Source organism: Larus michahellis, chromosome 7 (assembly GCF_964199755.1).
Source record: "Larus michahellis chromosome 7, bLarMic1.1, whole genome shotgun sequence".
NCBI lineage: Eukaryota > Metazoa > Chordata > Aves > Charadriiformes > Laridae > Larus > Larus michahellis.
In genome coordinates this window covers 35,179,631-35,203,916 of record NC_133902.1, presented here as the reverse complement: position 1 = coordinate 35,203,916, position 24,286 = coordinate 35,179,631, and the positions used below count along the sequence as shown (strand labels likewise).

At 47.5% G+C, this 24,286-nt stretch overlaps 1 protein-coding gene across 6 annotated transcripts in view; it reads left to right on the top strand.

Annotated features, from left to right (window-relative positions):
- MAP3K20 (mitogen-activated protein kinase kinase kinase 20) overlaps window positions 1-21,312 on the top strand; it is a 96,094-nt gene extending 74,782 nt beyond the window's left edge. For 4 of the 6 annotated variants that reach the window (XM_074595176.1, XM_074595173.1, XM_074595171.1 and 1 more), the window contains 5 exons: window positions 65-157; window positions 11,650-11,766; window positions 13,280-13,354; window positions 14,410-14,560; window positions 20,326-21,312. In XM_074595176.1, the coding sequence (XP_074451277.1) occupies window positions 65-157; window positions 11,650-11,766; window positions 13,280-13,354; window positions 14,410-14,560; window positions 20,326-21,005 (1,116 nt within the window). In that variant the 3' untranslated portion in view covers window positions 21,006-21,312. The remainder of the gene's footprint in view (window positions 1-64; window positions 158-11,649; window positions 11,767-13,279; window positions 13,355-14,409; window positions 14,561-20,325) is intronic. The other 2 variants (XM_074595175.1, XM_074595174.1) reach the window with 1 other exon arrangement.
- The last annotated feature ends 2,974 nt before the right edge of the window (window positions 21,313-24,286 follow it).

Sequence of the window (24,286 nt, the reverse complement as noted above, 5' to 3'; positions counted from 1 at the left end):
CTTGCTGCTGTCTCCCAGGGGGTTGTGGTAGATGTGAAGTCTCACCTTGCCTTTTTTTTGGCAGGATTCTGCAGGTGGAGCTGAAGAAAACATAGAGAAAGTAGTGAATCTCGAACTTGTTTTTGGTTATCACTTGAAGCCAGGAAATGGTCCAAAGGTAAGCTGGGAGCGCTGGATCGGTTGATTTGGTTGCCTTTAGAGACACTGCCCAGAGGGTCCAGTATCTTCTGGACACAAAAATATAATTTGCAGTGAGAATCCTCTCTTGGAAAGGGCTGACCAAATGTCAGTGTGACGCTTGGGGCTGCATCGATGACGGGGAACTGCACCCCAGAGCAGGTGAGGAAGAAAAGAGTGGCACAGAAAGCTTTGACTGAAAGGTTTTTTTCCTCATGATCAATTTTTTAACCATAATTTTTGTAATTCAGGCTTTTACTTTGTTCCTTTTATCCCCATGGGCGTGAAATAACAATCCAGGTATGCAGAAAAACCCATTCAAAGGGCGGTCTTTGATTCCAAGGGAGAGTTGAGCAGTGATGTACGCCTCATCTCAGCGGACAGCTGTTACTTTTGTCTCGACAGAGAGGTGGTGTCACTTCATGCAACCGAGAGGAGTTTGGAAAATACGCAGCATGCATGGCTGCCGGCTGCGGGGGATGGGACTCGTCCCGATGGCGACTGTGTTCCCTCAGGGTCCTGGGGAAGGCAGGAGGGGAAGGTGCGGCACATTGTGACGGCAAAACTACTGTGCAGGGGCTGGTGGAAGGCAATTAGCAGCGTGCCACATCCTAATCAAACCGCAGCTCCAAGCCGAGCTGGTTCAAGGATCTCTCGTCACGCCCTGAGTAACGGGAGCGTTGACGAGTCCAGATGTTCCAGCAAAGCATTTCCACCAGGTTGTCTTTTCTCGAGAGTGAGGTTTGTCCCATGCTTTTTGTTTTCTTTATCCAGCCTGCCATGGACTCGGAGTTCAAGGGTTTTAGAATTAGTCATCTATGTGGAAATGGTGCGCAAAGCATTTCTGAGTTAGAGTCAGGGGTTGTGACAGCAGGATTTGTTTCCTTTTGTGCTTGACAAATCTGCATTATGTGTCCACCCTAAACTTGTGGGTGGCTGACTTTCATCTCGTGTTATCTGGCTGCTTTGCTTTCAGGGCATATTGTTTGCAGAAGTCTCTTGATTTCTGTACTTGGTGGTGCTTGCAGAGAAAGCATTTAGGTTTGTACTTGGTAGGAACTTGGACTCATACTGAAATCATTTCATCAATTTGAAAAAGCTTTTTAGCTTTTTGTCTGGATATTTCCTTTTTTTTTTGTTTGTTTCTTTTATCCTAAGCACTTTTTTTTCCCTACGAAAATCTTCTTTATGACTATGTGAATTACTTAGACTGTCTCAGTGTTCTTATTCAAGAACATGTAGCTTATGATGCTGTACAGCTGCTTTTTTGTGTGTGCATCTTTCCTCTCCATGTGCAATGCTCCAAGGAACTAAAAGTCCATGAAATAACTCATATCTCCCTTCCATTTCCAATACGGGTTGTGAGCCCTAGCACAAGGAGATGGGCAGTCTTCCCCGGGAAAGAGCGAGAGGTGGAGCGAATAGACCTCTGAGTGTTGGAAGGAAACTCAGGTCGCGCTAACGCCTACTAAGTTTGAGGACAAGTGGATGTTTTAGCCATGATGGCAAAATTTGCAAATGAGAGAGTGTCCCAAAGTCTATGGGACAGAAGCTGAATTGTTACAAGAGGACGGGGCTAGTTTGATGGGCCTGCGTTGTGCTGCCATAACCTTTGCGGGTTTCTGACGTGCCAACTGAGAACCCCTTGGGTTTTTTGGTCCTTCCTTCCCCATGACCTCCTATTTGGTCCTCTCTCCTCTGTGTGCTGTTGGGATGCTTCCTAAGGAAGCCGTTCCCCCCGCAGCCACGAGGACGTGCCAGGGATGCCTGCGCTTGTGTCCACCACGCCACAGCGCCTGCGTCCCTCATGCCATTCCAGAGGATGTGCCATTTGTCACCTGAGTTTGTCTGGGCTGGAAGCTTCTGTCCAGGGTCTGTTTAATAACTCATAGCTGCCTTTAAAGCTGTTGCGGCTAAGCCCTTTTTTAAAAGTGGACTGGAAGGAGAAGATTGACTGAGCTTTCGGGCAGGATGAGCAACATAAACTGCATTAAACATTAACACTAACAAAGACTGGTGTGGCACATACAGTACAGAAAATTTGGCTAGCTTGCTTCTTTGAAAATCCCTGGATACAATCTTCTAGCTCCCCTAGAGGCTGCTTTAAGCCAACTACTGCTGCCATCCAGGTTTGTTCCAAAATGAACTGGAGATACCGGGTAAACCGGGATCGAAGGGTTTAAATTTCTTTTACTGTCCCATCTTTGTAAAAGAGTGGTGCCTGTTTTTATAAAACTGGGTCAGCAGAAACACTTGAGATCATACCTTCCACCATCTTCATAGCTAAAAAGCTGGCCTACATCAGTATAAAAATAAATTCCTCAAAGGAACTTTCCCCTCATCAGTCCCTGTGACCGGCTGCCTAGCTAAGAAGCATTTCTCCTGTTTTAGCCATGAGGAAGAAGAGGCAGTAAGCTCAAATCTGGGTTACGAGTTGAGAAGGTGTGTTCCCCGGGTGATGTGTAGGCTGATAGACCTGTGTATGTCAAGGGAGGTTATGGGGCTCAGCTGGGAGCTGGTGTGGCGCCAGAGGAAGGGCTCGGAGCCGGGGAGCCGTTCATGCTGGGGGTTTTACCCCAGGCTGGCTCTGCTGTGGTCTCCTGGGCTGAGCTCCCGTTAGTGCTGGTAGTTCATCTTCTGGTGTAACCGCACCTGGAAGCAAGCTGGTCCACACGCTCGGAGGTGGCTCTGCCAAAGCATGGGACAGGACACACACGTGGGACAAACACACGCTCCTGATGCGAACTACAGCTCTGGTGTGGGCGCAGCCTCGGTGGGCAGCGTGACATACTATGCTGTGAGGACAGGCTGAGAGAGTTCGGGTTGTTCAGCCTGGAGAAGAGAAGGCTCCGGGGAGACCTTATAGTGGCCTTCTAGTACCTAAAGGGGGCCTACAGGAAAGCTGGGGAGGGACTCTTTATCAGGGAGTATGATGATAGGACACGGGGTAACGGTTTCAAACTGAAAGAGCCTAGATTTAGATTGGATATCAGGAAGAAATTCTTTACTGTGAGAGTGGTGAGGCACTGGAACAGGTTGCCCAGGGAAGCTGTGGCTGCCCCATCCCTGGAGGTGTTCAAGGCCAGGCTGGATGGGGCTTTGAGCAGGCTGGTCTAGTGGGAGGTGTCCCTGCCCATGGCAGGGGGTTGGAACTAGATGATCTTTAAGTTCCCTTCCAACCCAAACCATTCTGTGATTCTATACCACAATGCCACAGGGCATAAAAGTGCTGGATGAGCTGGTCCATGACTCAGAAACCCTTTGAGGGGTGCGGGTTAACTGAAATGGGTTGGCTGGTCAGACCACAGCACCCTCTGAGGTGTGGAGATGGTTCCTCGGGGCACAGATGTCCTCTCCCTGGTGCTGCACCGAATCCAACGGCACAACCAGTGCTCCTTCTCCATGAGCAGGCAGAAACTTAAGGGCCTTAGGATTGGCAGTGCCTTTTAGCAAGGATCCTGAAAAATATACTTTGGGATGGCATTTGAATGTTTAGCCGTGTCTGTGCGCTGACTGAAATGTTGACTTCCCAGCACGCGACTTTACCGGCCTGGGGTTTGTTATCTAATTTAAACTGCATCTTCTAGTGGGATTATGTTGGTTTCCACCATCTGATAGATGCAGTCATTTCATTAGGGTTTCCTTCCCTTTTTAGCTGCATCTTTGGAGGTGATGAAAGCTCAGTTGACCTTCGTGCTCTCCGAATGCACCAGGAGTGAGCGCTGCAAAGCTAACCTGGTTTTTAGAGGTTTCTTTTCCAACTCTTGTAGCTCGAGTTATGTGGTTACTTCCATTCACTTCCTTTTAATGACCTTTCTGTACACAATTCCCACTGAGCTGAAAGGTGATAGATTTAGACATTTTATATGATTTTTTTTTTCACCACAAATTAAAAAAAAAAGGGGGGACGCCAATTAACTCCAAGATACCAAAGAGGGTAAAAAAACAAACCCTGGCAATTGTGGCTTGAGCTGATCCGCAGAACTGCAGAGGGAATTTTCAATGGCTTTCTCATCCTAGGTGGCTCATTAAAATTTCCCAATCAGGGAAAGATGTCTGAGCTGTGTCGGCTCCGCACTGATGAATCACCCAACCCCTTAAGAAGGATGGTTCACAGTCTTTTTGTCTCCTGTTGATGCATTCTTTCGTTTTGGTCCTCAAAAGGGCAGATTTCACCATGCCTTTGAATGTTTTCATTTTTTACCGAGCGTGGCACATTCTGACCTATATCCAAACACAAAGCCTTGAAGTTGGCTCACCATTTTGCCTTCTTTTCCCCCCGTTACCTCTCCTTCCATTTGACGAAGTAAGGAGCAGACCCTCTTCAAAACCATCTGCTAACTGTCTGAAGTATTTTCTAGCCTCGGATATCCAAAGTGGGATATATTTTAATGCCGTTATTTGAATGTGTAGTGCAAAAGTGAATGTAATATTAAGGCTACTTTGGAGAGACATTGTGACCAGCTCTTCATGTGGAGAAACACGGTCTGGCAAAATGCAGGCAGTACCAGATAAAACGGTACTAAAATATTTGTTGTAACTGGAATGCAGGTTCCCAAGTGCTTGAGACCGCTTCTGCTGCTTCTTCCTCTTCACCCTCCCACTTCATCAGCATTGACAAAACTGTTCTTTACTTTCTTAAAAATAATTCCTATTTATTCTGACGGACGTGATATAACATCACCACTTTAATGTGCCGCCTAAGGTACTCCTCACGTCAGAAATGTGGCAAAAAAATAAAGCAAGGGCTGAGGTCTAAAATTGAAAATTCCGATTTTGTAGTTTCTCTGTTGTACATATTCCCCGTGCTCTGGAGGTATTTTAACCCACTTCAGTAAGTAAAGCTGGTAGAGAAATTGGTTTTATTTGACTGTTACTTTGCAAGATACTTGCAAGTCGCTGGACTTTCTAATGCGGGGTTATTTAACCTTATCTCAAAACCTCATCTTCTAAAGCTTCTCTCTTTAATTCCATCTCAAAGCACAATGCTTTCACTACTAAAGGCTAATAGTTAACGCAAGAATCAGAGCAGCTGTGTTTGTGTGCCATTTTCATAGATTTGCGCCTATTCTAATAAGTAGTCAGTAAAGGGGTAAATACCTTCTGAAGGAAAAAACCCAATACCTAAGGTGTAAAACAAAACCACGGCCACCTTTAAATATAACCAACACCGTTAAGAACTGGTTCGTGTAGTCAGCTGAGGAGGTGGATCAGTGGTAGGGTATTAGAAGTTTAGCGCAAGTGATCTGAGCTCCTTGTATTTTCTTTCAAAGAGGCTTTTCTGGGCCGCGTGTTGTTTTGACACGAGATGGAGCTGGTAAAACTCCTTCACCTCCGCTGGGATTGCTCCAGCTGTAGCGTCCGTGCGTAACTGAGGTCAAACTCCAGCCAACACCTTTTAAAATCCTTGTGTCAGCAGTGCCGAGCCAGGGATTCCCATCAGAAATGATCGATTTTTCCATAATCCTGAAGAGGCATATAGGCTTTCCAGCTAGGTAATTTGCTCACTTGACTTTCTCGACTTTTTAATCTGAAGCTTTATTTTTATACCCTGGCTACTCTGAATTGCCTTGCTGCCTTCCACATGTTGTCTCTTGTGTGTACAGCCTCGGCCATGGATACATCTCCAGAAGCACAGACAGGTTCCCAGTTGTCTGTAGGCTTGGCACGTGTCCTCTCCAGGCAAAAGCCTGGAAGAGGAGCCTCTGTCCCCAGCCTGCACAGGACAATTCCAGAGGCACTACCGTGCCTTTCCTGAGCTCCTGCGCTCCCACCTCTCCATGGCCAACATCCCTCAGGGCTGACAGCCCTTGTGTGCGAGCTGTAGCCTCCGCACACCACCCTGCCATCGGTGGGGACATGGTGGCTGCCCGGCTGCAGTGCATTGTTCCCTTGAGTGGTGCGTGGGAGACGCCACCAGAGGACAGGGCTGGCTGGGACAGCTGGGGAAGGCACCCGTGCTGCGCTCTGGGAAGGGACCCGTCTTTTCCACCCTTCCACCTTCGCAGTCCTGCTGTCGCAAGCAGGATGCTCGTGTGGATGATGATGCCTGCGACCGCAGCAATCCCTGTTGGCAATATCCCTCGATGGCGTCTGATCACATGGCAAGGGCAGCTTTTGGTAGACGCTAGGGCAAGGCTCGGCACCGCTGTCACGGCAGAGCTCTCCGTCTCGGCTGCTGCTCTTCTCGAGGCACCAGCAGCCCCCCAGCACGTAGCGGCGCCCGGTATTTACCATGACGTTCCCCTCCGCGGCAGCACAGAGCTTCACAGCGCTGGATGTTAAAGAAAGGCGCTGTCAGGGGACAGATATTTTTGGTGCCGCCGGGTGGTCTGTGTAGGTGTTAAAAGGGCCTTGTGGATCTCCAGGCGAAGCTCCAGCCAGCCGGTGCCTGTTGCCTCGCAGAGGAGTAAGGGCTCCGGCTTTCAGAGGAGGCACCCAGGCAGCTGATAACATAAATATATCTTTGGCTCGCTTTGTTTCTGTACGTTTTAAGACCATCTCTCTTGGAAGGCCTCCCCTCCGCCCCTGTTTTTTTCCGCCTGCACAGCTGAAACAAAACCGGCGGTGGAGCCACCTTCTCTCGCTGGAGCCTGGCTGGCAACAGCCTGCCCTGACCTGAGACACCAGCCATTGTTAAGGGTATAACACATTTACATATTTTGCAATAAAACATCAGTTATTTGCATTACTGTGTCAAGTTTTATTTGATTCTTTCACCTAAAAATGACTCATTTTCCTTTCTTGTATTTTAAAAACCAACTACTCTAAGCTTGTTTGAGAATAATCAAAAATTGCCCATTTAGCTAGAAGTCATTTTCTTTTCAAAAGGCAAATGTTATTTAATCTTTCAGCTGTTCATTGTGCCATCATAAATACTTTCTTTTCAGCACAGTTGTGGGGACTGAAATGAGCCCACTAATTGCCTCCCATTTCGACTGACATGTGGTGGTTTAGTGGAAAGAGAACACAGCGGGGAGAAGGAAATAGGAGGCTGAGAAAATGAGAGCTAATTATTTTCACTGCCTCATGTCAGGCTCTGTGTCAGCCTTGTTTTTACAAACTGGAAGGTTTAGCACTAAATAAAACAAACTGGCGTCATGTTTTTATATACTGGCAGTGTCATGGAAGCAGCTGCACATCTCAAAGACAATATAATGCCTGCATTCGCATGGACACCATCTGACAGCCACTGTGAGCCACTGCTAATGAGGATATCACAGTGGTGCCAAGTGAAAGGTGCTGAATTATGTATGATTCTTCATCAGTGCAGCAATAGTCCTGTACATCATTATGAGACATTGTTTTGCTGAAGAGATTAAAACATTCTTAGTTCCAGACCCTGCAACCTATACACGCTACAAGAGGTTATTAATGGAATTTTTAGGGAGAGTTTCTTGTGGCTTTCTTTTTGGTTAAAAATATCTCATGGGACAAAGCCGTGGTGGGTCATGACACTATATATATAAAGAAGAGAAGCAAATTAACCATAATTGTGTTATCTTCCTTTAAATCCAGAATAATAAAATATAGTGTAGCAGGGTGATACATAATGATAAATAACCCAAGTGCTGTCACTAGATGTTCAACTCTAATGCCTTTAAAACAGCAGGTTTCAGCAGCTGAGGTAGATAATAGCTAAGAATGTAAAGGAGCTTCTGGGGACCTAAATCATCAACATGCTACTACTTTTAGAACCAGCATGACCAACATTTTTTTTCATATTTTTTTCATCTTGCGTTACATCTTACTTTTCTTCTAATATCCAGTTGCCTGCTACAATGCCAGTTCCAATTTTTCTTCAATCTTAAAAAAAAAAAAAGAAGTTTATTGCAACCGCTGATTTTAAAACGAATCCTGGCTTTGGGCCTCCTTGAAAAATGAGGTGTCTCCCCAGCAAGAGTTTGAAGCTGTTGTTGCTTGAAATGTTTGTTGTTTAAAGCCTGTGTCTCATCTTTTTCATTTCCCTTTTGGTTTTTGTTGCAGACGTTAGTGTGTACGGGGTTAAAGGAATATTGTAACCACAGAGAGCAGGAGACTTAATTTTTAGAGTGTTCTTATTTTCTGTTTTGAAGCCGAGGAGAAGTGGCTCAAAATACACGTGTGATTTGCTTTTCCTTTCTACAATCATTTGCGGAGGCTGCCGATTTATTGGCTTTGTCAAAGTGCTATTCGGAAATGTCTTTCACACAAAGTTTTACTGGTTGTGCCTCTGAAACTAGATTTGTTTTTTTAAAAAAACCCAAAAGCTGGAATTATTTATTTAAATCAAAATCAAGCAGATAAATATTGGGAGGTATTTTAATGCTTGAATTACAAGATGTCCAGGGAAATCTCTTTGAAGGACTTGTGTAAGTATATTTATCAACCAGACATTTGGAACAAGCCATTCCCAAGTTGTTTTCTCCCATACGTCTGGCACTAAATGTAGTCTCGGTCCAAGGAATCTTACGGCTCCAATTCATCAAAGAATTGATGTACATGTTCTCGCCAAATTTCTGCTTAAGTGGCTGAGCATTTCTCTCCATTTGTTGCTAAATAAGAACCTTAAACTCAATGGGAAAATGGGGAAATGAGTCCCTTTTTGCAGCACACAAATCTCACATTATTCACTGTGTGCCTGAATAAAATGGTTACCAAGTTTGTAAGACAAGTAGCCATCTACTTATCTTAGATACTTCCCAAGTGCCTTGATTCAAAAGTCACCTGGACACTGTCTTTTTTCCTTCCTTTTCCTTCCTTTCTTCCTTCTCTGTTTCTTTCTCTTTTCTATCTTTTCTCATTTTCTCCCAGCCTCTCCTTCCCTTTCTCTCCTCTATTTATTTCCCTGTCTTTCTCTCTCTCTCTCTTTCCCCTTTCCACTGATGATTTTACAATAGCACAAAATGAAAACCTTTCCAAATAAAACAAGACATGTATTTTTGAGTGACCAGAGAGGGTACGTTGAGCGTGGTAATTTGCCCTTTTGGTGTCTGCGCGGTGTGGCTGGAGAGGACTCCAAGGAGGACCGGCGGTTTGGGGGCTGGATGTGGAGGACAGGAGAGCGTATTTCTTTCTGGGAAGTGGCAGTTCGGAGCCGGGGAAGGCGGTGTTTGTGCAGGGCTCATGCATCCAGGGCTGCGTGGGGCAGCCCGATGCATTTCCGCGTGGAGAGGGCTCCGGTGTGCGCGGCGGATCCGGCGAGGGGCCGGGCGCTGGCAGGTGCCCACCGCCTGCCGGCCCCTGGGCGCACACAGCTTGTCAGCTGCCTCTTTAGAGACGGTTGTTTGATTTATGTTGTTCATTGAAACGCGTTCACGTTTGTCAGATGTGGTCTGTGGGGAGATGTGAGTGAACAGCACAAGATCCTGAGTAGTGAAGGCACAAGGTGCAGCTCTGGCTCTTGGGTGCTTGGCACTGGTCTCGCGGCAGGAGATGCGCTGAATTAACTGGAGGATAGTATTTTATGTCAACGTTTTGTTCTTTCCTTGCCTCAAGTGGTTTTATAAAACTTAGAAATGTCATAAAGCATCTTGTCTCTAGCCTCAGGTTCGATCTGCAACAGGGAATCCAGGTAGCGTGACTTTAGGAAGTCCTGCAAAAAAGTCTGGCCACATGGATGGTGTGGGATGGAGAGGAGCGCAGGTTGAGAGGCGAGGAGGAGTCAAAAGACAACTGGCTTCGCAGTTGTTGTTCAGGTACATAGCACATATGGTCCTCAGCCAACGTCAGGGCTGATGCATCGCACTGTACCTACCTGGGAAGAGACAGGCGGAACCCCTGGTTAGCTGACAACTCGAAACAGGACATGCAAAGACAGACAGTCCATGATGAGGAAACGGAGGCACAGGGCAACTCCAGCACCTTCTCAGGTTGCTCAGGAAGCCAGTGGCAGAACTGGAAACTGAACTACTCGGTGGCTGCCAGCCTCGCTGCAGTGCCCTGACCGCTGGACCGTGGTTCCCATCGCTCAAACTCGCACCGGGGCGATGCGGAAACCAACTCGCACGTCCACTCTGCTCGTAAAACGCAGAAGCTTTCAATGGGGACAGATGGACACGCAGGGCCAAGTGCTTTCCTAAGCATAATTTGTTGTTGCGGTTCGGAAATGATTATACTCCAGTTTTCTTTTATCTTGGAATTGCCAATTCAATGCCTGATTGAAAGCTTTGAGACTTCTGAGGGCTGAGCTCCTACGTTACATTTATGAGAGATGCACGTGCAAACACTAGCAGATAATCGCATGTGCGAACGGATACTTTTTAGGCTGCGGTACATTTGTGTGTGCAAATAACTGCTTATGCAAGCCCTTGGCCCTCAGCGGCCATCTGTGTCCCCATTGAAAGTTTTTGCATATTGTGAGCAGAATTGAGGGGAAGACTGTCTCCCGCCAACGCCGAGACCACACCTGCTCGGCCGGTGGCACACGGTGGACACAGACCCTCCTGAACCCCTGGCACATCTGGAGGAGCTCCTGGCTGTGAAGGGGTGATCCCCTCCTGCCTGCACGGAGATGGAGACACTCTGCTTCACTGCAGCCCTGTTATCCCTCAGGGGATGGATTTTTGGAGGAGCTCAGTCCACCAGACAGTATTTAATCCCCAAAGCACCTGCCGGGCACACCAGCAAATGTTGGCTGGTTTGCACCACGGACGGGCAGTCCCTGGTCCCCAGCGGGAGCCTCCCTGGCCACAGGCACAGACCCCAGTCCCAGCACTCAGCCCACATGGGATGTCCCGCAGGATGCTGCCGGAGCTGCCAGTCTCTTGCAGGAGTTGGATGTTGGCCCTATGTCCAGCTCATGGGATTATTTAAGGATACTTTTTATTGCTTAGGTCTGTTAGACTCACTATGATCGTTTTCTAAGCTGATCTTGCTTATAATTAGTAGCGCAACTGGAGGTGAGCGGAGTTGAGGATGCTCCGTGCCTCACTGGGCACGCGGTATCTGAAATAATTGAGCTGTAATAACCAGCTCAACCTCTTGCCCGTTATTTGAGCGACTGTCTTAATGGTGTTTCACAGACCCTCTGTGAAACATGTGAGACTGGCAAGATGTCCCCGGGGCTGGCCGTGACCCCGGGTGATGGTTCCCGCCGCTGTCCTGTGCCTCCGCCGCCACGCGGGTGTGCAGAGCTCCCGCGCTGACCCTGCAAAGGGCTGTCCACCCCGGTGGGTGAAGCCACCATCCTCCTGGGGTCCATCAGGGGGACCCACCCTTCTGAAGACATCCTGACCCGTCAACGTGGCGACTGTCTCTCAGGGTGAGCTAAGAGGAGAGCAAACAAGAGAACCCGAGGGTTTTCCATTATCAGCACCTTTACTGGAAAACGTGCATATCCTAAAATACATCCGTGTTCCTTATCTTTGTCATTGGGTTATTTTTTCCCCTGATATATTAGGTTTTGGTTGTTTTAGCTTTCGTTTTTATTTCATTTTGGGCTTTTTTTATTTGTATTCTATCGATCCAGCGTTCTTTTTTTATTATTCATAGGATTGTAAATGGAAAATGTACATGGAGATGGACGGGGATGAAATTGCAATAACCTACATAAAAGATGTGACATTCAACACTAACCTACCTGATGTAGAGATTTTAAAGATGACAAAGGTATTTACAGCCTTAAAGCTTTCACGAATTCACAGATCTCAAACAAAGACATTAAAATACCACAGCAGTCGACTTTTGTGCTTGCAGAAGCTCAATCTCTTGACAGCTTTTAAATAAAATGCACATTTTAAACAGATTTGTATCATAATAGGAGTTAGGTATTTTGGTTCTCTTTTAAGCTGACAATAATGTTAACAATAGAAAAATAAGAGAAGGAACTAATTTATATTTTCTTGTTTTAATTCCATGTTATATCCTCTGAATTTATTACCCCTTTTAAAGAAAAGAATGTTCAAAAAATTACTTTCCTTTTCAAGAGAAGAAAGTGATTTAAATGTTCCAGTTTGAAACTTCATGTGATTTGTCTGGGGTTTTTTTTTCTCTCTCTTTTTCTTTTTTTTTTTTTTTGACATGGTTTTAGAACTTTTACAGGGTTCTAAAACTCCCTCTTTCATGCAACGATGGGTTGCAAAGACCGAAACCCGTCAGCAGACAGTACAGCACTGAACATCTGCAATTCACCGTCACTGGGCTTTTTACCTTATTTCAGAACCTGCCTGTAAATATTTACCAGCCAGTGTTTAGACTCCTTTTACCATAAGCAACAGAAGCTTTGTTAATGCAGAGGGCATTCTGTTTGCTCTTATTTTAATTGTTTGTATTAATATGCTGCACTTGATAATTGCTAACAAAATAAATTTCCAAATGAAAAAATATACGGCTTGATTACCTATGAGAATGCTGCTCTAATGTGCACTGGTAAAAATCCCCAAGCTCCTGAATGCTTTTAACCATGAATTTTTGGGGCAAAATTGTGGGGGAAACTTTGGTTGTTTTTTTTCTAAAGCAAAAACTGAAAATCAGATTCTCAACAGTCGGAATTTTAAGGAAAATATGAAAATATGACTATTTGCCAAAAAGGATTCTCGTATTTATTTCACGCTAATACTGTTTTTATAGTTAGTGATTTCTGGAACAACACTTGTGATTTTTTAAAATTGGTATTATTTTGTTGCAAAATAGTTTTCTGTTTAATTTTCATCTTGGACAGTTTAATTTTTTCCTTTAAAAAAAAGGGGCTTAAAGTTAAATAAACTAATAACCAGATACAATAACATTAACTTTTCATGTAAGTCAGCATTTTTATGTCTGTTAGGGAATATCTCTGAGAATCTCCAGATATTTATTCTTGCCTGCCTCTGTCAGTCTAGCAGAAAAAAACTGTGCGTGCACAAAAATGAAAAAGGTTTATGGCCCCGTGAAAACATTCCGTGTTATCTTACCTACTGTCTGTTATTTATAGAAATCTCTTCTCAATTTCCTTCTTTAACCAAGGAAGTAAATAATTCCAAAATATATTGCTTTGTCTCCTAAGATTTTTAAGAAAAGTATTGATGTTAACAATGTGGAAGCAGATGAAAAAAGGCAAACGTTGAAAATATCTTTGGGGTGTTTCAGAAACAAGTCAGGAGATGAAGAGCACCTTATAAAACTCCCACCATGTTTTTTTCAGCCACCGTTTGTAATGGAGAAATGGATTGTGGGGATAGAAGAACACCAGTCTGTAGAATGTATTGTTACGTATGAGGTAAGCTCTAAGAAACAAATAAAAAAAATTGTTTATCCAAGATAAAGCCTACACGGGAGGTGTGGAAATAGCATCCTCTGGCTTTGTTATATCCTATAATCACGTCTCAGCAGCGTGTAATTAATTGTCAAATCTAAAGTTCAGAGCAAAAGCTGAATGAGGTTTAGGCTGTTGCCTGGGACAGCTCTTTTTCTCAAGGAGGAAAACTCCTTTTGCTTGAAGTGTAATGGTCAGTGTTGTTTGCCTTACTTGAAGAGACTGGGTTTTTTACCTTTTCAATGAAGTGCTAATTAGGAGAGCTGAGAAGCAACAGGAGAAGAAAAAAAAAAAAAAAGAGAAGTCAAGAGTAAAATATAGGGTAAAATAAAACCTGGGAGACAATGCAACATGATAGAAACGAGCCTTTGTAAAAAGAGTTTGCAGTTACTTACAAAAGCGTTTTAATAAAAAGCAATGCTGTGCATCACAAGGAGGCGAATAATTGAGATTCTGGCTCTGTCCTGAGCAAGGGCTCGAGCAGTGATGGAGAGACAGGGAAACCCTGCATCTTGCTTGCCTGTCTCAGAAATGAAGAACAGTAGTTTCTTTCAGCCTGAAGTTTCTCACAGGAGTCAGAGGCCCTTAAGAGCAAACTGAAGAGCGTGATCCTCCAGGAAAGTTTTGTGGAGGGTCCCCCTGCAAAAAATACCTGCTTAATGCTACATCTTTTAGCAGAAAACACCCCATTTGATGCTCACATTAATATAACTAGTAAAATACATTTTTGTGTTTGTAGAGGAAGGCCTTCAGATCTTTCCTCCACTTGGTACATAAATTGAGGCAGTTATTCACTACCACATTTTTAGCATAATCACAAAATGCCAGCCAAAATTATCTAGAGTCTAAAAATACTTGAGAACTGGCTAAGTGGTTTTGCAAAGCAGACTCTATATTGCAAACGCTGCTGCCGCCCAGGCACTAGTGGAAGTTCCCTCATAGGAGAGCTTAGTGGGTTGTGTGGTGTTATGTCCTCGTCTGCGTTGTGTCCTCATGTGTGTTGTGTCCTGCCCGAGCAGAGCGACGTTAGAGCTCCCAAAAGCACCAGGCACATACAAGCTATCTGCTGGAGCAAGGTGAAAGCGCAGGACGAGGTCGAGACAGTTCAGCTCATGATACAGACCTCGCTCCCCAACTCGGAGGGGAATTCACGGAGGAGATCCGACTCAAGTAAGTCAGTACGGTAATTTACAGAACTTTATTGCTGACGTGGGTAAGCCATATTCAGGGGGAATAGCAAAAAGTCAATGCCACTATTCTGTTCCAACAACAGAGCGAGCAGCACCATCTTGCAGCGTCAGCTGGCATTGGGGTCCCTGTGATGTCTTTGTAGATGCACGCAGGAGCTCCCTGGCATGTCTGACAGCTGAAAGGCTAAACTTTGGGTCACAACATCTTCTTTATCACAATGTGATTTAGGGGGATGTCATGGTTTAATCCCAGCCGGTAACTAGGACCACGCAGCCGCTCGCTCACTTCTCCCCCAAGAGGGCAGGGAGAAGAGGGAGAAAAGGAGGGGAAAGGAAAAAAACCCAGAACTCATGGGTTGAGATAAAGACAGTTTAATAGAACAATAACGGAAAAGGGTAATAATAATAATAATGGTAAAAGAATATACAAAATAAAGTAATACAACATAAGTCCCTCTCACCACCTGGTGATTGGTTGCCCATCCCATCCCATCCCGAGCAGTGATTGCAGATCCCTGCCCCCCCAGCCTACCCCCATGTATATACTGAGCATGACATCTATGGTATGGAATATTCCTTTGGCCAGCTTGTTCTGTCTGTGCTCCCTCTCAGCTTCTACGGGAAGCTGAAAAAGTCCTTGACTAATGTAAAACATCACCTGGCAACAATTAAAACAATATGCATTATCAGCATCATTCTCATGCCAAACCCAAACCACAACAGCTAGAAAGAAAATTAACTCTATCCCAGCTGAAATCGGGACAGGGGGGATGACCTGTGTGCTCCTATAGGAAGCATGCTGGAAGCACTCCATAGCAATTAGCTACAAATCTTTGGTCTAATGTAGTCACTTGCAGTTGCACATCAACAGCTGACACAGAGCTCAGATCCTTCTGCTCCAAACCCCTGAATGCTTCACATCTTCCTCGTAAGCAGCCTTAAGTACAGACACTTTTTCAACCCTGTCGTGGTTTCAGCTGGGATGGAGTTCATTTTCTTGCTAGCAGCTGGTGTGGGGATATGTTTTGGATTCAGGATGAGAGCGGTGTTGATAGTGCACTGATGTTTTTTTTGGTTTTGCTAAGCAGTCAAGGCCTTTTCTGCTCCCCACATCACACCACCAGCGAGTGGGCTGGGGGTGCACAAAAAGTTGGGAGAGGACACAGCCGGGACAGCTGACCCCAACTGACCAAAGGAATATTCCGTGCCATATGGCGTCATGCTCAGCATATAAAGCTGGGGAAGAAGAAGGAAAGGGGGGGAGTTTGAAGTTACGGTGTTTGTCTTCCCAAGTAACCATTACGTGTGATGGAGCCCTGCTTTCCTGTAGATGGCTGAACATCTCCCTGTCAATGGGAAGTAGTGAATGAATTCCTTTTTTTGCTTTGCTTGCATGCGCAGCCTTTGCTTTGCTTATGAAACCATCTTTATCTCAACCCACGAGTTTTGTCACTTTCACTGTTCTGATTCTCTTCCCCATCCCACCATGGGGGGAGTGAGCAAGCAGCTGTGTGGTGCTTAGTTGCCAGCTGGGGTTAAACCACAACAAACCCCTTCCTTGGATCAGCCTTGGGTCAACCTTTCAATCCCCTCCAGTGTAGAAGGCCGTTGGGAGTGGTGTTTCTCCCTATGGTCCAGTCTTCACTATGAGGGTGGTGAGACACTGGAACAGGCTGCCCAGGGAAGCTGTGGCTGCCCCATCCCTGGAGGTGTTCAAGGCCAGGCTGGATGGGGCTTTGAGCAGCCTGGTCTAGTGGGAGGTGTCCCTGCCCAGGGCAGGGGGTTGGAACTAGACGATCTTTAAGGTCCCTTCCAACCTAAAGCATTCTGTGATTCTATGATTCTTCCCCTCTCTGTTGGCATATGTGTACATATCCGTGGTAGACTTTCCACGATGGCAGGCCTACTTTTCTCCAAAGTCTGTGGAAGCTGGATCATGAGATCAGCTGGCAAATCTGCCCTTCCTGTCCAAATCTCTTCACCAAGACAAGAGAGTGCTCGGCTTTGTGGAGTCAAGTGTATTGGCATAGCAAAAGGATTTGGACTGAATTACAGTGCCCACAGAAAGCGTGCAGAGCCTGGGGTGAAGATGTGTTTCTCATCCAGGATGTCAGGAAGGCATGGGCTGGGAAAGGAGACAATGTCAGGAAGGCATCTGCTGGGAAAGGAGACAATCTCACACATCTCTACCCTCTATCTGTTGGGAATAATGGAGTTTTCCACAGTTGTTTTGAGGATTTGGGGAGCCAGTGCTTTCAGCAGCTTTTATCCTGGCTTTCTCTCCCTGCAACCCAAACTGAGCAGGAGTGCTTCGGCCAGCTCGTACCTCCTCCTCTTGGCCACCCAGCGCGCAGGCAGCTTTGCACAGATGTGCTCAGACACAGGGCACCTCCTGGAAGAGATGTGTGGGTGCAGATTGCTCTTGCTCTGGCCAGCGTTCTCGCAGGGGACACACATACCAAGGCAGTAGCCACAGAAGCAGCATGTGGGATGGCAAAGAGTCCCCTGTGGGTGATACGCTGTTTTGACAAGGACATGCTGCCAGCCTGGCAGACCCCATAGGCGCTCCTGATGGCCTGCTCTGCTGGGAGGAAGAGTGGAAATCTTCCCACTGCACTCTTCTTCCACAGCTCAGCCTGCCCCTTCGGGACAGCCTGTTCATCACTGGAATAGTGTTTGTTATGGCTTCTGAGGCTTGACTTGTTCAGTGAGATACATTCAATAATACAGTGGGCTCTACACTGCACTCTTCATTTCCTAGCTAAACGTTGCCGCTGACATAGTCAAACTCAACTCAGTTGACTCTGGCACAGTTCTGCCTTTAAGCTCTGCTGTTCTTTTTGTAAAGGCTGTTAGAGCTGGTTTTCTGATTGAGTTCACGGTAGGGCTGCAGGGTTGGGACAGCTGAGGGGCAGCACAAGAGCTGGAACAAGATACCAGTCAGTGGAGTGTGAACTTCTCCGAATATGTAGCACTACTGCCAAACGTAGAAGGGCGGCCTCGTGAATTGAGAGGTGCTGGGTTTGGACTACAGATACATCTAAAATGGGTGCTCTTACACCTAAGCATTTGTGATCCATTTGCAACACAACTGCGTTTTGTAACCTATAACATGTTCTAAAAATACATCTTAACTGCAGATTAGCTCTGCTGATGGAGGTTACCCTGGTTTCGGGCTGATGAGACATAAAGCCATACCAAAGTGTGGTGTTGTATCTCCACAGGTTGGCTCTGCTGCAGTAAGCCGAGCTGCTTTCATTTTTTTGCGGTGAGCAGTGGGAGAGCTTGTCTGTCCCTCTGGCACATGGCAGAGTTACATGAAGGCACTAATGTATTGTCAGCACCCAAGTGAATAGGCACAGTTCAGAGGAGGTGGGTTACCAGCCAGCGTGAAAGCTGCACCTCAGCTCTAGCAAACCTTCTGGCCTGTCTTCTTTACCAGACCACCTACCCCGGGTTTAAAACACCACCAAATCCAAGCACAAAGGTAAGGGTAATGCCTGTCTAAGAGGCTACAATAACCAGCAGTGAAAGAGTGGTCAGGCACTGGAACAGCCTGCCCAGGGAGGTGGTTGAGTCACCATCCCTAGAGGTGTTTAAGAAACATCTAGATGTGGCACTTCAGGGCATGCTCTAGTGGCTGAGATTGTAGGTTGTTTGGTTGGACTCGAAGATCTCAAAGGTCCTTTCCAACCACGGAGATTCTATGATTCTACCTCTGTGGGCTGCCACATAGAGCATTTAATTCAGTGTAGGGAGTTGGTGGCTCAGAGACCATATGAGGGAGAAGCCCCCCAGCCCCCGAGAGGTGAGAGGCAGCCCCACAGGGCACACTGGGGCTGGTCCCTGGGCTGGTGACTGCGGCTGGCCATAAGGAGCAGGGACCGAACAGCCTGAAGGCATTGAAGGAAGCCCCTTGTTCAAGACAGCATTGGCACTGGTCCCACAGGGAATGTGGTGGCCACCTGAGAGCTGATAACAAACAAAGACCCAAACTCAAGTCCTGCGCCTGCTTGCTTTCAGGTTTATGACGTCTATGTTTTACATCCACAGCCTCAGTAGGAGGGCATGGGGGAATGGCAGAGGAGATGGTGTCTAGCAAGTACATTTCAGCATGCATGTTTCTTTTAAAACCGTGACTTTCACGGAGGTTAAGAAGCAGAGAAGGCAATTCTCATCTGTCTTTCTGTGAAAGGAGGTTCATCTCTCAGTGCAGCTGGAGCTATCTGGTGTGGCGGTGTCACACTCGCACTTTGATAGGAAAGACAGTTTCCTTTTGACATATTTGACATTAAGTTGAAGTGATTTAAATCTCTCGGGATTCAAGCAAAGTCTGGGGAAAGGAAGAATGGAAGAGACCATCCATTACATCTTAACAGGAGCAATCCTAATGAGTACAGAGCTGCTACCCAGCTCCCACAAAACTCCCCATGGCGCCGATGCAGTGTTGCAGCAAGAGGCAGAGGGCTCACGGCACAGGGACTCTTTCCCTGGAAAACCAGCAAAAGGTGAAAGAGGAGCTGGGGTCCTCTGCTGAAGATAAGAACATTTCAGTCACACTTATGCTGCTTCAAGCTGGCAGGGTTATGCTTTCCTGTTGGAATTATATTAGCAATCTTTAAGGACAAATCATTCAAATCTCTCTAGAGAAAAATTATTTAAGCTGCTCCCCATGGGTTTTTGGCCAGTGCTGTGGCCTGGGGTAAGAGGAATTCCTGGTCTCTGCTCTACCCATAAAGTAGCAAACCAGGCAGCCCTCACAGTTCAAATGAAAAATTTACGACTGTTGTATTTGCTATAGGCTTTTGTGCAAACCACAAGACTGACTTTCAAAAGTGCTTCAGTCTGATCCCTGGGAGCTACAACTTTTGTGTATGACCCCAGGGCTGTGACAGTAGGTGTGAGGGAACTGTAATGCCCTGAGTCACCCACAGTTAAGCGCAGTCTGAGCTATCCAGGCTGAAGCTCATCGGCTTTTCCACAAACAGAGGTGATTTTCTGCATGAAGCCAGACAGAGCTGTGTAGCTGGGGCTTAGACTCAGTATCTGGAGCATGTAAAGTGGATTGACATCTGCATTCGTACTAATAACAGCTACTGAAGTGGCTCTGGTTGTTGTGGTGTGTAGCAGTTTGAGGAGAAGATGGAGGGAGAGGAGGTGAGACGGGCTGCCGCAGCAGGGATTTGCACTGAGGTCTGCACTGCCTCCGTCTCTGTGCTTGGCTGCGACCGGCGTGACCTGGGAGAGACGCAGGAGGAGGGCGATGCTGCAGCAGTGCCAGCACCTTGAGGTGCCCACTCCATGTCCTTTTGGAGGTTCCTGGCTCTTTTGCAATGAAAGCCATGGAAAAAATCTGCTGAGGATGGCAAGAACATTACAGGAAATGTTTAAAACCAGGTTGGGTTAAAAACACTGGGCGGCGCTTGGGAGTGGGAACCCACCTGAACAGCCAAATGGATAGTTCAGTAAGTGTCTTCTAGTCTAACCTTCATAATCTGCACTGGCATCAGAAATATTAGCATCACTTGCTATTTTTAGAGTCAAATATTATGTTCAACCATAACAGTGAACATACTGAAACCTAGGACTATTTGCTGCAAGGCTGGGAGGGAAAGGGTGGCTTGAGATATGTTGAGGTTCTTCCAAGGCAAACCCTGGTGCCTAACCTCACACCTTTGGTAAACCGGAGAGCAGGTTTTTCCACCAATTCACAGAACGTTGACTCCTTTTCCATTTCCCTGCCAGGCATCGACAGCCAGTGGATGCAGACGCTGCGGATGCACCAAATTGCCAAAGCCATTTCTCTGCAGCACGGCCACCCCCACAGCCCGACCACCGTCACCCACTACCTGCCCTACCTTCACAGCCAGGATTCCTACGCCGCTGCCGTGAGGAGGACGCGGGGTCCCGTCAGTTACCACTTCATGTCCATCAGCCACTCCAGAAACTCCTCTCCCCTCTCGCACAGCTTGATGAGGAACCTCTCAAACCTGCACATAAACTCGAAGGGCAGCAGCACCTCCAGCACGGCCTCCGACACCCCTTCGGAGAGGGACAGGTCTGCCGGCAAAGGCAGGAACACCTCACACAGCGGTAACTCCCGCAGCTCCTCGGACGGGCGCCGCAGCGGGACCAGCTCCCCGGTGCCCCCCCAGCACTCAGGGAGAGCCTGCAGGACTTCCCCGCCGGCAGCCCCCCCGGCCTCCCAGCACCGCAGGTACCCCCGAAGCGCCCCCCAGCCCAAGGCGATCCCGGGCATGCCCCCGCAGGGCGAGAGCGAGCCCCGGAGGGGTGAAGGGGAGGGCAGGGTCAGCGAGGGGGGGTGGATAAAGGTGCAGCACACGAAGAAGCCCCACAGGCAGACCGCCGGCAAGCCGGGGAGGGAGAGGCCCAGGGGGAGCTGGCGGGGCCGGAGGATGTTCTGAGGGAGGAATTATTTGCCCCTTTATTTAACTGAACATTCAACCTTGAGAAGATACGCCTGCTCCTATTTAATTCGCCGCACCGAAGCCGGGACACCACCTCCCTTGCTGGCCAGCGTGGCCTGGGGCTGGCCAGTGGAAGGGAAGAGCTGGCCGCCTCTCCTCCTGCCACGGTCAGCGTCGAGGGATTCCATTTGATTTTCTCCCCTCCGTTTGGCTGCTCGTGTTCTCAGCTGACTGGATATCCACTGATTTGCTTAATGTTTCAATAATAAAATCAGTAAGGCACGGCCAGGGTGCCGTAACAAAAGGTTCTCTGTTTCATCCTTAGGGAAAGAGTTGTGCTGCTACATCCCCCCTCGCCTCGCTTATGGCTGCAGACACTGAGCCTGGCTCTGTGCGGGATCTCCTCACCCCTCGTTCAGGGCTATAGGAAGAGGTAGTATTTTTATCAGAACAGTGTAGGCTGAGAAAAAAGGAACACGGGGAGATTTTGCTTCAGGTCCACTCCAGTAGTTTCACTTCTCCACTTCCAGCTTCCATCCCCTCTCAGGAATTTCTCACCTCACTCTTACAACGGTCTCATGTCCATTCCTTACCAGTGGATGGCTGCTAAGGGAATCTGCAGCAGAGGTTATTTTTTCCTCTCTCCTAACAGTTGTGGACAGCAACATTGGAAGAAACAGATGGGCCCAGTCTGTTAATACATGGCTCTGTGGTTGGTGTCCCTGACACAATTTTGACTTTTTCGATAATGGGATGGCCTACACGGCACTAGGCTTGCAGGTCTCAGATGGAATTCGCCTTTCTGAAAGGGAGAAGAGGGTCTTTGCTCATAAGCTAGTGGGGCTCATTGACAGGGCTTTAAACTAAGCTTGAAGTGGGAGGTGGACAATATCAGGCTTGGCCATGACAAGCTGTGGGATGACACACCGAGGTTAGAGGGACAGGGTGCTAGTGAGAGCCCTCAGCCTGTTGCTCTGAGATGTGCTGGGTACACTGAAGCACACTTGAAGTCTTATGGAGTTGAGCCAGAGGCTCCTGAGGTAATAGGAACCAAGAGAGAAACACCAGTGAAATACCTCAAGGGAATTAAGGGGTGTGCCTCTAAGAAGGTGACACGACCAACAGCCCAGATGAAGTGCCTCTACACCAATGCACGCACCATGGGCAACAAACAGGAGTTGGAAGCCACCATGCTGCTAGAAAGCTACAATGTAGTTGCCATTACTGAAACTTGGTGGGATGAATCCCATGGCTGGAGTGCAGCTATCAATGGCTACAGGCTGTTCAGAAGGAACAGGCGAGAAAGGAGGGGTGACGGCATTGCCCTCTACATCAAGAAATGGATAGAGCACGAAGAGCTGTCTCTGAAGAATAGCCACGAGCAGGTTGAAAGCTTATGGGTAAGAATGAAGAGACTGAGGCGACAAAGGGAACCTTGTGGTTGGTGTCTACTACAGGCTGCCCGATCAAGGGGAGCCTATTGACAAAGATTGCTTCTTACCCCAGCTACAGGAGGCATCGCACTTGCAGGCTCTCATCTCACTGGGGGACTTCAAACAGGCTGACATCTGCTGGAAAAGTAGCATGGCGAGCTGCAGGCAATCCGGGAGACTCCTGGAGTGCATTGAGGTTAACTGCTTAAGGCAGGTAATAGACAGCCATACCAGAGGGGATGCGAGACTGGACCTGTTGGTCACCAACACAAGTGAGCTAATCAGTGACATCAAGATTGGAGGTAGCCTGGGCTGCAGTGATCATGCACTGCTGGAGTTCTCACTCCTGAGGAATATGGGTCAGGCAAGGAGTAAAGTCAGGACCCTGAATTTTTAGGACAGGAAACTTACAGCTCTTCAAGGAGTTAGTCAACAGGACCCCCTGGGAAACCGCCCTCAGGGACAAGCGAGCAGAACAGAGCTGGCAGATCTTTAAGGATGCTTCCCACAGAGTGCAAGAACTCTTGATCCCCAGGTGTAAAAAATCAGGAAAGGAAGGCAAGAGACCAGCATGGCTGAGTTGAGACCTGCTGGTCAAACTAAAGGGCAAGAAGGAAATGCACAGGCAGTGGAAGCAGAGCCAGGTATCCTGGGAAGAGTGTAGGGATGCTGCCCAGTTGGGTAGGGATGGGGTCAGGAAGACAAAGGCACAGCTGAAGCCGAACTTGTCAAGGGGCGCGAAGAACAATAAGAAGGGTCAAAGAAAGAATAACCCCCCCCACCCCCGATAAGCAAGACTGGCAAACTGGTAACAACGGACGAGGAGAAGGCTGAGGTACTCAACTTTTTTGCCTCAGTCTTCAGTGTCAGCCTCTCTTCCCACACCTCTCGAGTGGATGGACAGCAGGGCAGGGACTGGGGGAGAAAAGTCCCTCCAGCTGTAAGAGAAGATCAGGTTCGCGACCACCTGAGGAACCTGAATATACAGAAATCTATGGGACCTGATGAGATGCATCCCAGAGTCCTGAGGGAATTGGCTGATGTAGTTGCCAAGTCACTCTCCATGATATTTGAAAAGTCATGGCAGTCAGGTGAAGCCCCCAGTGACTGGAAATGGGGAAACATTGCACTCATTTTAAAAAAGGGTAGAAAGGAGGACCCTGGGAACTACCGACCTGTCAGCCGCACCTCTGTGCCTGGGAAGATGATGGAACAGATCCTCCTAGAAGCTATGCTAAGGCACATGGAGGACAGGGAGGTGATTTGGGACAGCCATCATGGCTTCACAAAGGGCAGGTTCTGCCTGACCAGCCCAGGGGCCTTCTATGATGGAGTGACTACATCAGTGGACAAAGGAAGAGCTACTGATGTTGTCTATCTGGACTTTTCTAAGGCCTTTGACAACAGTCCCCCACAACATCCTTCACTATAAATTGGACAGATATGGATTTGATGGGTAGACTATTTGGTGGATGGCGAATTGGTTGGATGGTCACATCCAGTGGTCAACGGCTCAATGTCCAGACGGAGATCAGTCACAAGTGGTGTCCCTCAGGGGTCTGTACTGGGACCGGTACAGTTTAATGTCTTCATCAATGACATAGTGGCACTGAGTGCACCGTCAGCAAGTTTGCGGACAATACCAAGCTGAGTGGTGCGGTTGACATGCCTGAGGGACAGGATGCCATCCAGAGGGACCTGGACAAGCTTGAGAAGTGGGCCCATGTGAACCTCATGAGGTTCAACAAGGCCAAGTGCGGGGTCCTGTACCTGGGTTGAGGCAACCCCTGGTATCAATACTGGGGTGAGGGATGGAGGGATTGAGAGCAGCCCTGCAAGAAAGAC